Source organism: Chiloscyllium punctatum, chromosome 23, assembly GCF_047496795.1.
Source record: "Chiloscyllium punctatum isolate Juve2018m chromosome 23, sChiPun1.3, whole genome shotgun sequence".
In the NCBI taxonomy this organism is placed as follows: domain Eukaryota; kingdom Metazoa; phylum Chordata; class Chondrichthyes; order Orectolobiformes; family Hemiscylliidae; genus Chiloscyllium; species Chiloscyllium punctatum.
Window position 1 is genome coordinate 84,616,392 of NC_092761.1, and position 16,727 is coordinate 84,633,118.

At 39.1% G+C, this 16,727-nt stretch overlaps 1 protein-coding gene across 1 annotated transcript in view; it reads left to right on the plus strand.

The window, feature by feature from the left end:
• The window catches only part of bace1 (beta-secretase 1), a 133,666-nt gene extending 117,587 nt beyond the window's left edge, over positions 1-16,079 (plus strand). The window contains exon 9 of the mRNA XM_072593338.1: positions 855-16,079. Coding sequence (XP_072449439.1) covers positions 855-1,096 — 242 coding nt within the window. The 3' untranslated portion in view covers positions 1,097-16,079. The remainder of the gene's footprint in view (positions 1-854) is intronic.
• Positions 16,080-16,727: the final 648 nt, after the last annotated feature.

Below are 16,727 nucleotides of genomic sequence, written 5' to 3' on the forward strand. Positions count from 1 at the left end.
TGTTTCATATGATCAAATAAATGTTCAATTATAATGCATTCACTGCATCATAGCTGAGATTTGGACAGTTTGTGGTAATGGTCACAGCTCCGTGCTCCCTTCACTAACTCAGCAGCTGGGCAAGGCTGGCTATGCATTTAAATTTGACTCATCATATGATGCAGCTTTTGTAGCTAAAATCTAAGTACAGTTCATTCAAAAGGCTTCAGGAGCACTGACTACTCAAAGGAAAATCATCTTAGTTCTCCATTTCTAATTACAATCTTGTGAAAAGAAATTCTACAACAAATTCTACTGCCAGAGCATGAACTGTATTTGCTCAAATTCGCCGTGGGTTTATTTAATCAAGGACTGTGAACAGAAAGAAGATTGCAAGACCATTCCAAGAGGATTGGAATTCAGAAGTTGGGATGTCTCACTGCAGTTATACAACATCTTGTGGGACTACACCTGGAATATTGTGTGAAGTTTTGGTTTCCCAATGTAAGTAAGGATTTACTTAATTTTGAGGGAGTGCAGCAGAAATTCACGAGGCTGATACCGGGGATGGGAACTCTATGTATGAGAAGAGTATGGCTTTTGCAACATGCTGCAGCCAGATTCCATTTAAATACTCCTTGCAACGGAATTCCAACATTGATATTTGGGTTGGGTTGGATCAGCTGGGATCCTCTCTTTAGAAATAGTAAACGAAGATCTCAGGCAAGCAGATCTGCTTTTCATTGAAGTGAAGTTTTTGACACCAGGACAAAGGAGAGTGGTAGAGATTAGAATAACCAGCAAATCGTGCAGGTTTCTCATTGACACCCCTGCTGCCTGGCCTCAGGGACTAATGTTGTCTCCTTTGCTTTCAGTGCACGATGAGTTTCGGTCAGCCATGGTCGAGGGTCCCTTCTTTAGCACAAACATGGAGGACTGTGGCTACAACATTCCCCAGACAGATGAGTCTACACTGATGACAATTGCCTACGTGATGGCGGCCATCTGCGCTCTCTTCATGCTGCCTCTGTGCCTCATGGTCTTTCAGTGGCGCTGTTTCCGTTGCCTTCGACGTGATCACGATGACTTTGCAGACGACATATCGCTGCTGAAGTGAATGAAGAGAAACTATTCAAGATGGAAGGATACTCTCCCCCTCCTTTTTAAACTAAGAAGCAGCTTACAGTGATGGATAGAACAGCAGGTGTTCAAGAATCGAGAGCGAGAGTTATGGCTGGTTTGAGGTTCACAACTATTGTAGTGTAGACAAAATTACTTCCTCCCCATCCCCCAGTGTACAGGCCCTTCCATATTGTATTATCTTTTGGTCAGATCATTTCCTTGAACTGTGACGGAATATCCACTGGGCAGACTAACAGCCTAGAGATAGTGATGTTCGAGAATTGAGTAACTCAACAAGGTACACAAACTCCTCCCCGCAAGAGATGTCAACTTACTGAAAGAAGTCCATTGAGTATTTCCAAAAGGAAACTGTAAATATTAGCCACAGAGAAATATTTTTTATTTGACAGATTCATCACCTTGGATCATAATCACCCTAATTCCATGGTATCTTCCACTGGACCAATGGGAAATATGTGAGCTGTGGAAATGGTTGTTCATGATGTCTGCTTGATTTTTATTGATCTCTAGCCTGTGCAGCCCAAAAATGGCCATTCACTCCTATAAATTGAGTGCAATACAATTTTACACTACCAGCGCATCAACACTACCTTACAGATATCATTTATAATGTGTAGTGTTTACATTTATGTGTAAATGTCCAGAAATATATGCATTACAGTGAGTTGCATTACATTTATTGGGCAGCATTGAACTATAGTGGCATTGCAATGACTAAACAATGCATTTTTGTTTTCTTTCCCTCCTGAAGATCATGAATTCTCTTGCAATTACTTTTTAATGGGAACTGGCCACACTCAGTAGTTGTCTTAAATGGTAATTTATCAAATGCAACCCAAATAATACAAACCCATCAGTGGGTCCATGGATCTCCATGGTAGATGATGCAGCCATTAACACATGAGGCACTTCTCCACAGAGGGCATGGATAATGATCAATATTGGGAGCTGAGACCATTGTGGCCAAGTTTACTGTTATCCACTGCTATTCAGAATGAAATCAGGTCGCTCAGCACACAGACTGGAGACTGAACTTGGGAATTCCTGGCTTGTATATTTGTATGTGTGTCATTTATTCAGTATCTTGATCAAAATGCTACTGAGAGGAACCTCAGCCAATGTTACATGACAACTACAACCCAATTGCCTTATTGAGCTGTTCCTGAGATAGCCCCGCTGTGGTCACTCTTGTGAATTTGATGGCGATTTAATAGCAGCACTTCAACTTGGAACCGGAAAACTAAAGCAAACCTTTGTCTGTGCGAGGCTCAAAGGGGCAACGAGCCAATTCCTGCTCTTTGTTCCTATGTCCCAATCTCTAAAACTAGTAATATTTTCCCTTTTACATGACTGATATATCCTGTCACCAGGCTATTGGTTAATCTTTAGTACATGAATGTAAATTTGCCATAGTCCCAGAGGTCAATATGGCTGCTGTCTCACCAGAGAGAGACATTAATTCACTAACACCTAACTTGATTAGGCAACACTTCTCTGTCAATTTGTCAAATCCTTTCATCATACATAACCATATCAAATAGTTGGTGGGTGACAGAATTAAAGAAGGCCACACTTTTTGTTCAAGTCTCACCTATTCAAAACTGTGATAGATTCAAGTTTTAATAGTATCTCTATTATGCTTCCGTAAAGTTGCCCCACTGTTCACATGGTTTCACCCAGGTGTTCATATCTGGATATTTCAGCATGTGTTCATGAATGTTATATGCAGTTATTGACAAAAGACATTCAAAGCAAGCAACTGAGGTAATTCTTGGGTAAAGCTAGTTGAGACATTAAGACTGTGATATTATAATGCCAGGTGGTCTGCAATAAGGTATTTTGTGAATCACAACCTGAAGGAAACTAGATAGTAATTGTTACTCTTCTGGGATGTGGTCAAGGGACACAAGGTAGATGCAGGAAGGATCCCTGCCCTGGCTGAGGGGCTTACAACTCGGAGACTTGGTCTCAGAATATGGGCAAAACATGTCGAATTTAGAAAGAGGGAGAATTTCTTCACTCATAGGTAGTGGTGCTGAAATCTTTGAAATTCCCACCCCCAGGGGGCTGTGGAGATTCAGCTGTTGAGTATGTTTCTTACTGAATTTCATAGGTTTCAACATTTGAAAAACATCAAGCCAAACACCAGTGGGAAAAAATGGTGTTGTTGATCAGCCACAATCTTATTGATTGACGGTAGGAACTCAAAGGGCTGAATGGTCTACTCTTCCTCCTATTTCTTAATTTAGTCACTTGGTAGATTAGAACTTGTGTATTGCTAAAAACAAAAGACATGGTGTTGATCCCATCGTCAAGATAATTCACAAGAAATGCCAACTGAATGGGAAAAGTGCATTTATATTGTCTGAAAGGAGAGTGTTGATTGGTTAGCAAGTGGACTCTGATAGGTACCAGTGTTGCCACAAAGAATGCGCCAGTTTGTGATGATTGACTATTAACTGTCAAGGTTTGTTTAAATTTGATTCAGGCAGATTGACTGCGATTGGTCAAGGCATTGCGCTGACAATTGAACCAGAAAATGGCTGTCACTTACTTTGTTGAGTTGAAAAAGGTGAAATTTGTGTACAAGATTTTTTTTGGCTGCAAAGACCAGAACATTCAGTATACAGAAGTACATTAATTTATAATTATCAGTCAAACTCACAATGTGGGCACTGGAGCATACTGGAAGCTCTGTAGTGTGCTCACAGAAAGAACTTGTACATACACACTGTCTGGTTAAATTTAACAAAAACATTTAACAGCCATTCTCTTGTTCATTTCCCAGGGCAATATCCTGACTGATCAGAGTCAAGAGTGTGTTGCTGGGAAAGCACAGCATGTCAAGCAGCATCTGAGGAGCAGGAGAATCAGCGTTTCGGGCATAAATCCTTCATCAGGAATGTCCGAAACGTCGATTCTGTCTTTTGAAATTCTGGTCTTTGCAGAAAAAAAATCTTGTGCACAATCTTCTCCTTTTTCAACTCAACAAAGTAAGTGACAGCCATTTTCTTGTTCAATTGTCAGGACAATGCCTTGACCAATCGCAGTCAATCTGTCTGAATCAAATTTAAATAAACCTTGACAGTTAATAGTCAATCATCACAATCAGGGCTTATGCCCAAAACATCGATTCTCCTGCTCCACAGATGCTGCCTGGCCTGCTGTGCTTTCCCAGCAACACACTCTTGACACTGATCTCCAGCATCTGCAGTCCTCACTTTCTCCTAATCAGAGTCAACCTGCCTGGTTTAAAATTTAAACAAAGCCTGGCAGTTAACTGTTGTAATTGTTAATAGTACATTCTCTGGCAATACCTGTACCAATCAGAGTCCACTTGTCAATTAATGAATTATCCTCTCATACAGTATAAGTGTTGTTTTTCCTTTAAATTGTTATACTTGGATGAGTGCAAGATAGAAAAAATTGATAAAATATGTATTTTTTTCAGCAATTTGTTATTTCCTCAAATTCTTATGTTCTTATGCTACTGGCATAAATCTGGCTGAGGGCAGCGCAGCAAGTCTGAACAGTATCGTGATGGGGGGAGGGAAGGAAATAGTGAAAGGAGATAAATCCGACTGAGAGAAAAGATCAGAATTCGAGAAGTGAAGGATGGTGAGAAACGGTGGGGGGGAAACTATGAGGTTGGTAAAGGGAGAAATTGGTTCAGCTTCCAGCAAGTTTCAGAGAACGTTTGAGGTACATTCACTTTGGCAGCAACACAAAGAGACTGTTTTAGGTGACCCTGTGAGAGGATGTACCGGACACAGCTTTGATGGAAAGGAATCAAAGTCACAATGGGAGAGGGAAACATAGAGTAATTGAATGGTGAGAAAGCAGGGACAGAGAAAGAAAATAATAGGATCATATTGGGAGGGACTGGGTGCTTGACGCAGTAACATTGCTCCGCTAGACATTTGGGAAAAGCAAATCAATTCTTTTTAGGCAGACAACATACAACAGAGTCACTGACAACATTTCTGGCAGTTAGCCAAAGAAATTAGCTTTTTTTTCTGAGGGGAGGCAATGGCCTAGTGGTATTCTTTTTTTAGATTAGATCCCCTACAAGATGGAAACAGGCCCTTCGACCCAACAAGCCTACACCGATCCTTCGAAGAGTAACCCACCCAGACCCATTTCCCTCTGATTAATGCACTTAACACGATGGGTAATTTAGCATGGCCAATTCTCCTGACCTGCACATCTTTAGACTGTGGGAGGAAACCGGAGCATCCGGAGGAAACCCATGCAGACACGGGGAGAATGTGCAAACTCCACACAGAAAGTCACCCAAGGCTGGAACTGAACCTGGGACCCTAATGTTGTGAGGTAGCAGTGCTAACCACTGAGCCATCATGCCACCCCAATTATCACTGGACTATTAATCCAGAAACCCACGGAGTGTTCTCGGGACTTGGGTTTGAATCCCCCACAGCTGGTTGTGGACTTTGAATTCAATAAATATCTCGAATTGAGAGTCTAATGATGACCTTGAGTCGATTGTTGGGAAAGTCCATCAGGTTTACTAATGTACTTCAGGGAAGGAAACGCCACCCTTACCTGGTCTGGCTAACATCTGATTCCAGAACCACAGCTCTTAACTGTCCTCTGGGATGGGCAATCAATGCTGATTTACCCAGTGGTGCCCTCACCCCATGAATGAATTTTAAAAATTCAATACCCTAGGGACAAATATCAATCAAGAGAACGTTTGTTCTCCTAGTCTGCATCTGTCACAATGTAGATATCACACCTCAAAGTGTCCAAATTATTTAAAATGAAATATTCAAAATGAAAGATAAAACCAGACATTTCCAGTGAGTTTTTATTGCCTCTTATAGCATGGCCATTCTTTGAAGGAAGAAGGCAGTCCATTGATACACAACTATCAGCCTCTAGTAACCCCCACAGCAATGGGCCTCTGTGATCTTCAGAATGTCCTTATTTGCATTGTTCCCCCTGTAAATAATATTGCAATTAATGGAGCCAGTCCAGGTTAAACAATGCCCAGTTTTAGCTGTGATTTGGAGGTGCCGATTTTGAACTGGTGTGTACCAAGTTAAAAATTGCACAACACCAGGTTATAGTCCAACAGATTTATTTGGATAGCACTAACCTTAGATAGCACTAACTTCCGGAGCGCTGCTCCTTTATCAGGTGACTGTGGAGTCCACAATGAAGGAGCAGCACTCAGAAAGCTAGTGCTTCCAAATAAATTAGTTTTAGCTGCTAAACATCACAGCAGATGACAATGAATCCAGATAATACGTGAGCAATTCTACAGGAGATCAGCAGTATCATTTTTTAAAAATAGCAACAAGTCTGCTCCACCCACCCAGATGGATTTATGATTCTGTTTTATTCTGGAAATTTAGGTTCATCAAGCTCTAAAGTCCCTGACATTGACCTGAGGGAGATTGTAAACACTGGTCTGATTACTAACCTAGTTAACCAAACCGTAGGTGCACACTTAAGAAATAATGAAACCTACGAATGTACTATGAGTACGAATTATTTTTCAATGGAATTTTGCCCTCCTTCTGTTGAGCTATTTTGCCCAATGGAATTGATCAGAATTTACAGACAATCTATATTAAAATGATGCCCTAATTATATCTGTGTCACAGTTTGACATCAGCTCTGATATAAAGAATATGAATTTGAAGTCCTCCTTTACTCAGTTATTGCAATTAGTGTAGAACACTGTGCCAAGACCATGGCTACAGTTATTTCGTTTGTAATCTTTAATGACATGATTTTCTCATGATCCAATATTGATTGATAACGTGAAATGATTGAATTGTGTCCAATTTATATTCTTGATCTTATTGTCATTTTGCAAAGTTCCTGATCTTCCAGTCAAGATGAACAAAATAACAACATTTGCAAGATTAGTTAATTCCAACTCTGATATTCATGGAGGTATCTGTAAATGTTAGTGCACAGTGATATATCATTACAAGAATATTGTTGCATGGATGGTGCAGATTAGTGCCAGACTCTGTAAATTCAGGTACATGAATTCAGAACTCCTTGTGAATACTAAAAAGGTACATGTGCCCATTTTGTTAAAGTGATTTCAGGAAAGTCAAAATCCAATTCTGAAGAGGAAAATACAGGACACGGCTGAGTAATTTGGCAATCTCACTCACTTGTATTATGAGAATCGTTACTGTCAGATAAATATATAGACTGTAGGGAAACGATGCTTAAAATAAATTGCAATTAAGGCACATGTTGGGGAGACTTAACCCATATTCATGCATGAAAATACTGTCCTGCACAGTCTTTGACAGGCCAGCTTACCACTGGGTCATCCCAATCAAATATAATGCTCACTTCATCTACTGTTCAAAATGCACAGGAAATGTTACTGGAAATGTAGTCAAGACTGAAAAGCCATTGTAACACACTGCAGCTGAAATGAGCAAACTCTGAATAGACCAGGGATTGATCATAAAACAGAACAAAGAACTGCAGATGCCGGAAATCTGAAATGAAAGCAGACATTGATGGAGAAACTCAACAGGTTTGGCAGCAGCTTTGCAGAGAAAGCAGAGTTAACGTTTCGGATCCTGTGACTCTGTTTTCTCTCCAGGTATTAATCATGGTAACATCTTGCTTTGTATGCTTTGACATCACACTCAGGACACAACTTACTATCAAAGGTGCTCCTCAGAGAATTAAACTGCAATCCAATTTGCAAGGCTTTAATCCTATTATCAGTGTCTCTGCAAGAAGCTGTGCTCATATGATGTACGTAGTGGTGAGCATTTATGGACAGAATCCTTCAATTTGAAAGAACAGCCGGGGTCAACTCTACATTTAAGCATTGAAATGACAGCAGTTTAATCAAGAATAGATATTCTCAATCTAATTTGCCAACAGCTGCGTCACCTGGCTGGTGGCCTATAATTTGGGAAATAAACACTTCTGCTCTCTCTATGATTAGAAGTTACAGAGCTGAAATAACAAAATATCAAGATGAACTTTCAGGCACTAAACAATGATGCAGTGATGGACTGAGCTACAGCAATCGTGCAGTGACAGTCCAGTTACCTTTCATATCATTCCGAGGAGCAACAACAAATCGGCAACTTCTGACTTACTTCTTGCTGTGGCGTATCTTGGCCATTTGTAGTAGAATGTGAAACATCCTTCTTTCTTCAACTAGGTGATAAAATCATTTATAGAAAATTACTTTCTTTTGAGATTGTCAGAAAATGTGGAAATTGGAATAATTTTAAAGGGCTGTTGAGATATGCAATTCCCTGCTAAGAAATACTGGTTGAAGGAGGATCTGTAATAGCTTTTATATGAGATGTGGATAAATATTTGATATTTGATTTTAACAAAGTATAAAATAGGGATTTTTAGAGAGTTAGCATCGGCTTAATGGATCAAGTGGTCTCCTGTTATAAGATTCCAATTCTAATGCATGCATTAAATTAATATTTTAATTAATATTGTGTGGTACTGACAGCAAAAGAACAGGATGTTTGACCTAATGAGTCCATGTTTGTGTTACACAAGATCCTCATGATTTTTCAATTAACCTTTTTGTCATTATTTTCCTGTTCTTTTTCCTTCATGGTATTCTAATTTCCCTGAAATACATCCATGTCATTCACCTGATATACTCCTGTGGTAGTGAGTTCCATTCTCTGGGTAAACAGGATTCCCCTAAGTCCCCAGTTTATTAGCGACCATCTTGTGTTTATGACCAATTGGATGGTCTCCCCTGAAAATGGAACTGCCTTTTGAACATCTTAAAGACTTTTATCAAGTCACTCCTCAATTCTCTCTCTCCTAAAGTAAATTATCCAAAACTGTTCAGCTTTGCCTCACAGGTATATTCCTGCCTCACAGCGCCAGAGACCTGGGTTCGATTCCAGCCTTGGGCCACTGTCTGTGTGGAGTTTGCATATTCTCCCTGTGTCTTTGTGGGTTTACTTTGGGTGCTCTGGTTTCTGCCCACAGTCCAAAGATGTGCAAGTGGATTGGCCATGATAAATTTCCCTTAGTTTCTAGTGCAGGCTAGTCATGCGAAATGCAGGGTTATAGGGATGGGTAAAGGGATGGGACTGGCTGGGATGCTCTTCTGAGGGTAAGTGTCAACTTGATGAACTGAATAGCCTGTTTCCACACTGTAGGGATTCTATGATGATAACCCTTCAGTTCTGGTATTATCCTTTCTTTTTGTAGCATCCTAAATGTCTCTGTGTGATTTATTGATAGTCGGCAGTGGGACTGTTCGTATTTCCTGAAGTGTGGTCAGTGTTCGATACAATTTAAATATGTTCCCTACTTTTCAATTCTCTTCATATTGTCAAATTCTCCTGCCCCGACAACATACATACACTGCTTTGGTATCTGTACCACAACTCCTCTCTAGCCAGATCTGTCTTCTTTCCCCCATTTAGACCTTTATTCTCTATTAAGCGTTTACCTTCCTTTTGGTTCCCATTAAAATGTCCCCACTCACACTTAATTATATTGAACAGTCACAATCAGTGTTTTAACCAATGAAGTGGAAATCACAGCATTTTCTTTTCCTTACCACAACATCTAAAAATGTATGTGAACTATTTTTTATCAAAGTTTGGTTAGACTTCCCCTAGTGATGTGACTGATTAAATTATTATGTGTTGTATCATACAGAAGAGTGAAATTTGTTGCTGGGTTAACACTGCATCTTGGTGGAAGTAGGGCTGCTACAGTAAGTCTCAGGATCCTTAACTGGTGCTGGGGAAAGTTTAGCTAAAGTACCTAGATAGCTCGTGGTTGTAAGTATGTGACAAGAATTGGTTTGGCTTCTTCTCTCTCTTGTTTGACACTGCTGTCTACAATCCTCACAAAAGCCCATGTATCACTTCAGCACTGTGTTGAGAGCAGTCTAAGTCTGACTCACATGAAAGCACACTCCAGCCAGGAGTAAATATCAACAGGTAACGAGGGGAGAGGAGTGAGTTTGCAGATAACAAAAATCCAGTTACTAAAGTAACTTTGCTTTTGTAGGGAAAATTGTTTGGAATAGCAGAGTATATTCTCAAGACACTAATTAAAATCTCAGGATATCACAGATATGATTTGCTCAATAGACATAACAAAATTAGTCTAATTGCACATGGTCAGAGAGCACAATATGATCCCCAAAATATGGATGTTTAAAAAAAAACTAGGAAAATTCAGAATTAAATTGAATATTAATGAAATAAATAGAGAATTTGTCTTGTACAGTTACAGAGAAAGAATTGCTCAGGCATTTTGAAATCTGAAATATTAGGATATTAATCATAAAAATAATGGACTAGTCACATTATAAGCTATTAGTAACAAAAGTATTTCAATGTAACTCTTTTTATCATCAAAGATATAATTAACCTGCTCAAAATAAATGGATTGATGTTGTGGATCAGCTAACAGACAGAGGAATTTCATATGTTTGGTTGCTAATATTTATCAGTGGGACTTCAACCCCATAGTTAACAGGATCTGCTCTGAAGATCACTTCATAAAATTCTGCACTTCATGTCTTTGTGACCAAGATGTTTAGTGTATGTCAGGAAGCGATAACTGAAACACACGTTGTTTCATTCACTCCATTGTCTTGCTTGAGCCAAGTGTTGAATTGAAAAGCTGTTGCTACAATAGTTAAAGTCTTCATTTCAGCAGCAGGTACACAGCTGTTTCACTGGCCAACTGCCACACATCAAGCAGAGCACATGAGGAGATGTTTCCTTACTTCCGTTCCTGACGTGGCTTCCTGCCTAGCCATATTGGTAATGGAAAGGAAACAAAGTCTTGCTTTTTTGTCGCAACTTCCACAACATCACAAAGTGCTTGATGGGCACAGAGGTACTTTAGAGGTCATTATAATGAAAGAAATGCAGCAAGCTCCCACAAATGGAAAGTGATAATGACCAGATAACTTGTTTTTCCCAATGACTGAGGGAATAACTATTGACCAGAACAACTCGAAGAACTCCCTTTTTATTCATGATTCACTTAATGGGACCCTGGTTTAATATCTCATCTGAGAGATGGTATCTGTGACAATGTAGCACAAGTTCTTCAGTGATGAGTTACACCTCCAATCTCCTGATTCTAAAGTGACAGTATTACCACTGAACCATAGCAGACATCAATAAACAAGCTTGCTTATCAAGGATGAAGAAACAAACATGGAGGATCTAGAAATACTTCAGGGAAAAGTGAAAACAACATTATAATTTGAGAATAGAAATGGTCCCACAAAGTAGAAACTTTTCTCTTGCAGAAAGCCCTCTGTTAATGCAGTTTCCACATACTCAGAAATATTTACTCGATTGAAAATAGAGATTGATATGCTGATAATATTTTGCAATACACATTTATTTTGCATTAATGATATGTATTCATGCAGTATGTAATTACTTAGAAAAATATGTGCCTGTCCTTGAAAGATCTGATGGTTGGATTTTTACAGATTATGCACTTTGTGCATCTTTCTTTTGGAAGAACTGTTCAATTGACAACTTCTAGTTCCAGTGCAGAGCAACAAGAGGCATGGCACCTCTGGAATAGACTCTTAAATGCGAAGAGCATTTATGTGTCTGCCAAAATGGTCATTATCGGCATGCAGTACGGCAGCCATATTGTCAAAACTGCTGAATACAGATAGTCATTTGCTGGTGCAAAGCTTGAGAATCGCTGAAGAAAAGATGTTTTCTCATGGTGTTTTGTACGCATCCAGACACACTACAAGAAATACAAATATAAAGGGAAAATAATCTTTTTTGTACTATATGAGAAGGGAATGCTGATTGGTGTAAAGCGGCTGTTACCTTTACATTGGAACCTCTTGTGAATTATCCTGATGAATCCAAAATCAATAGCCTTGACAAAATGAGTCTCTTTTCAGCAAAACTATGTTTGGTTGTAAAGGTGCAAGATATTTATTTTTGTGAAACAGGTTATCGTGCAAGGTGGTTAACCAGGAAGTGTACAATCATATGTAGATCAACCTAGGTGCAGAGACACAGTCCCTGCTCTGAAAAAACTCACTTTAACATTTGGCTTTCCACAAAAAATTCTAGCACCTTCGGTGGTTATAGAGATCATGGAGATGTACAGCACAGAAACAGACCCTTCAGTCCAACTCACCCATGCTGGCCAGATGTTCTAAATTGATCTAGTCCCATTTGTCAGCATTTGGCCCATATCCGTCTAAACCCTTCCTAGCCATGTACTCAATTTTAACAAATTCACAACCTACTATATGGTGGGATTTTGAATTCTCAGGTTTTGGACTGAGAATGTATTTATCGTCATCAATAATCCATGTCTCTGATGATGTCCCTTTACGGATAAACAGAAGCATTTTTAAAAATGACCATTCTTATGTACTATCTGAAAGCTTTTGAAAAATGTAGTGGAGCTGTTGTCCTCTTGTACATATGTGGAAGGCCAGAATATAATTTCTAGGCAGGGACAGTTTGCTGTACAATGTGAGTGTTTCTGATTGTGCAGTTGTGAACTGTGCTATGCAGTTACTCATCTCAGACACAGATTCAATATCAACACCCTACACCTTTATCATTTTGACCTTTTGTTTTGCAATATTTAACATGTTTAAATGCTACTTTTGCAAAGCCTCCTACCTCCCTTGTTGCAAATATCTGGCTCCTACAAACATTTTTACAGCAGCAATATTGTGGAATAGCAATATTAAACACTAAAATTTGATTTTCTCCCTGAAAGGCTGTGAATTCTGGATCAATTGAAACATTCAAAACTGAGATTGATCAGATTTTTGTTAGGTAAACAGTGGTGAATAGAAACAAGGTTTGGATCAGTCATAATGTAAGGAACAGTATACAGGGGAATAGATTAAACAGTCCATTCCCTTTCTCCTAGCTATTACCTGAACTTATTACCCTTCAAATATCTCGATATTAGTTTTGTCTGGAATCCACATGAAAGAAAAGCATGGATCCTTTTTGAATAAATTAGATGCTAATGCAAACACTTTGTGTGATCATGCTGTTTTTACACTAAAAACTTCAGGCCTACTCTTAACTCTGCACAAGCAGATGTCTTATAAATGAGTTCTCAATAGCACATTGCACTTGCTGGCCTATGCACTCATTGTGGTTAGGAGAAAGTTTTTTTGCTGGTTAGTAAAGGTCAGATTGAAAATCTTAAGAAACATTACTGTGATAAGAATATTTTTTAAAAGTGTGTTTACAGTTCCTTTCACGAGTCTGTAATTTGCAAACACCACCAATTCTTGTCTCTCCTCTTTTCTTGAATGTATCAATTTTGGCTTTGTATTGTTCCACATATGCTCAGCATTCTGAGGTACTGCTTTATAACATCTGGCAGACTGTCGTAGATGAGAGGCACCTCGTTGAAGAACATATTCTTTTGATACTTGCACGAGTGCCCACTGAAGGAAGATCATGTTCAGGAAGTCCGAGTTAGTTCATCTACAGTGCAATATATTCACTGCAGGAAAGATCAGCTAATTCAAGAAAGTCCTTATTTGTAATAATGAAAGAATTTTTAAACATTGAAAAGTAATATAGTTAAGTATAGGAGGGAGAAAACATAGGAAGGCACATCAACAGTGTGAGGTGAAGCAATGTGGTTGGTAGCTTCTGTGCAGAGTTGGCAGAGTTCTTCTGGGCCCAGTTGCCTGTTGCTGTGCTGTAACGTCTTATGCAATATTCCCAGAAAACTAGTTGATGAAGAAAGCTTCGACATTAAAGGATATTCTTTAACTAAGAAGACAAATGCTAAAGTTGCTGTAACACTGCAATCACTGATGCAATGTTTTCAACATGAAAACAATTCTCATCCAGCATTACCTCCGAATGTTCTCATTCACCTCGATGCACCAAATGATTACATTTGGGATGTTTAGTAAATGCTTTCTTCTGACAAACTGTAGGCATCAGTGAAGCCAACAGATTAAAATATCATGTCCTCCGAAAGCCAATTTCATTTATTAAGGACACATCTATCTCAAACACCTTGCATTGCATATATTTCTTATCATATTCCCTCATTACAAATTTTATGTCTATGTCTACAACTTCCTAAGTAAACATGTCACCCTGTAATAACATGCTTACAACAGGTGGTACTGTAGCATCAGAATTTTGCATGTTTCATCTGTTTTCTATAATTAGATTAGATTAGATTACAGTGTGAAAACAGGCCTTTCGGCCCAACAAGTCCACACGGACCCGCCGAAGCACAACCCACCCATTCCCCTACATTTACCCCTTACCTAACACTACGGGCAATTTAGCATGGCCAATTCACCTGACCTGCACATCTTTGGACTGTAGGAGGATACCGGAGCACCCGGAGGAAACCCACGCAGACGCGGGGAGAACGTGCAAACTCCACACAGTCAGTCGCCTGAGGCAGGAATAGAACGCGGGTCTCTGGCGCTGAAGGCAGCAGTGCTAACCACTGTGCCACCATGCCGCCCACGGTGCAGATAAAGTCACAATATTACAACTAAACAACAAGTAAGGATGGGATGTATGATTAGAAACTAAGTTACATTCGTCCCTCTCAAAGAGTCAAAACATAACTCCAAATCCCAGTTCCTCCTCTGTATTATGTTGCTGGATTGATTCCACAGCGATAGATAATAGTCTCCTTACATGTAATTCAGCCAAAATCAAGGGCTGATCCCTGGACCAGATGTCTCAAACTGAAAATGTTGGAAAAATAAAGCAGATTAATCACAGAAGATGTCACAGCCTTAATCTCTTCATTCATCCGTGTAAGCATTCTCACTTTTTATTCGAAACTCACGTCAATAAGAAGTAACAAATCGTCCGGATACACACTATAGGAAAACGTGTTACATACAGTCTGAAAATACAATGTCCCTTTTCTTTGCTTTTCAGGATCAGCTATGTGTGGCATGTTACTTTGTGTGTACATAGGAATACACAGAGCTGAAAAGGACAACGATACCAATATAGCTGCCTGACTGTACACCAGAAATAGAATAGATAGGTCACTATTTCTCACTCAGAGGTAATGGTTCAACTCCCATTTCAGGATTGAGCAGAAAAATCTGATGGGATGCCTCCCTATCTCAAGCACTCTCTTTGGAATGAGCTGTAAATTCTGCCTGTCTGAGTAGACGCAAAACATTCCATTTCCCTATTTCAGAAAAGAACATGGAGTTCTCCCTAGCTCCTGGCAACATTTATTTCTCCATCAACATCATAAAAACAAATTATCGCATTGCTGCCTGTGGGAGAGTACTGTGTTGCACATTGGCTGTTACAACATTGACTAGATTTCAAAAATACCTCAATATCTGGTAAGTGCTGTGAAAAATCCTGCAATCACAAAGGTGTTATATAAATGCAAGTTCTTTTTGTTTACTTTAAATTCCGGGATTGATTTTCTTGTGAATGTCTGTGTAACACTCTCTGAAAGCTGTTGTAAGCAGTCTCGATTACTTCCTTCTGCACTCCATTCAAAACACTTACCATTCCACTAGTCATGTTCATCCATCCCTCTGCCAAGCTTTAGATCAAAAACACCATATGTAGCTCTCATTTCCCAGACTAAACAATATGAATGGATGGGAAAGGGGCAAAAATGTCTAATAAATTGTGTTTCTTTTTCAATCAAATCTAAGCAATATTGATCATTGTGAATGAACAACAATGAATTTGTCAATGTAGATTTATAGAAGACTTAAGATCAAACACATGGAAATGATGTCATATTAATTATAATTACAAGGGCATTTAGTACCTTTGTTTTTTTTCCCCCCAAATCAAGTGAATATCTTTCTGGAACCAATTTATGTCTGTATAACATATAAAGATGCTAGTGTTAGCTGGAATGTATTTGTAATGTGTGATTATTAAGTTCTCTCATGTATATAAGACATAATAATGATTTGTATGATGAAGAAAAAAAGACTTAAGATTCAGAAGAGCTTACTGGATAATTGTTTTATTTCCACTCCTCAAAGTCTTTGAAGTTCCAAGTCTCTTACTTCGAACCGAACTATGAGAGGTCAATGTGCATGACATTTTTGGTCTAATTGTCACTCACATCCTAACTGTCCTCCAGATTTTCTCTCTGCCTCTCTATAGTAGTTATTAGCTGCAGCAGATTTCCACTCATGAGAAATTAAAACAGAAAATGCTGAGCATACTCAGCAGGTCAGGAAGCATCTATGGAGAGAGGAACAGAATTGATACACAGGCTGATGAACTTTCAAATGCAATCTTTCTTTCCTCACAGATGCAGTCTAATTTGTTCAGTATTTCCAACATCTTCCATTTTCTAATTTTCAGTTCATGTCTGAAGATGGGTATTTTCTTTGACTGCATGTGCAAGGCTGGGGATTGACAAATGGCTGTGAGGGTCAGTCAGAAAAGCAATTACTGTGAAGCTGCACCGTCCTCTTATTTTCCTCTGTACATTAATGTGCCAGACAACAAACGGATTGTACAGAGATGCATTGGTACAGACAGATTGTTCTGAAAGTGTATTTTATTGATGTACATTTTCTTCTTGCATAAGATCTTTGTATTGCTGATCAGGCCAATAGAATTAGAATCCCTACA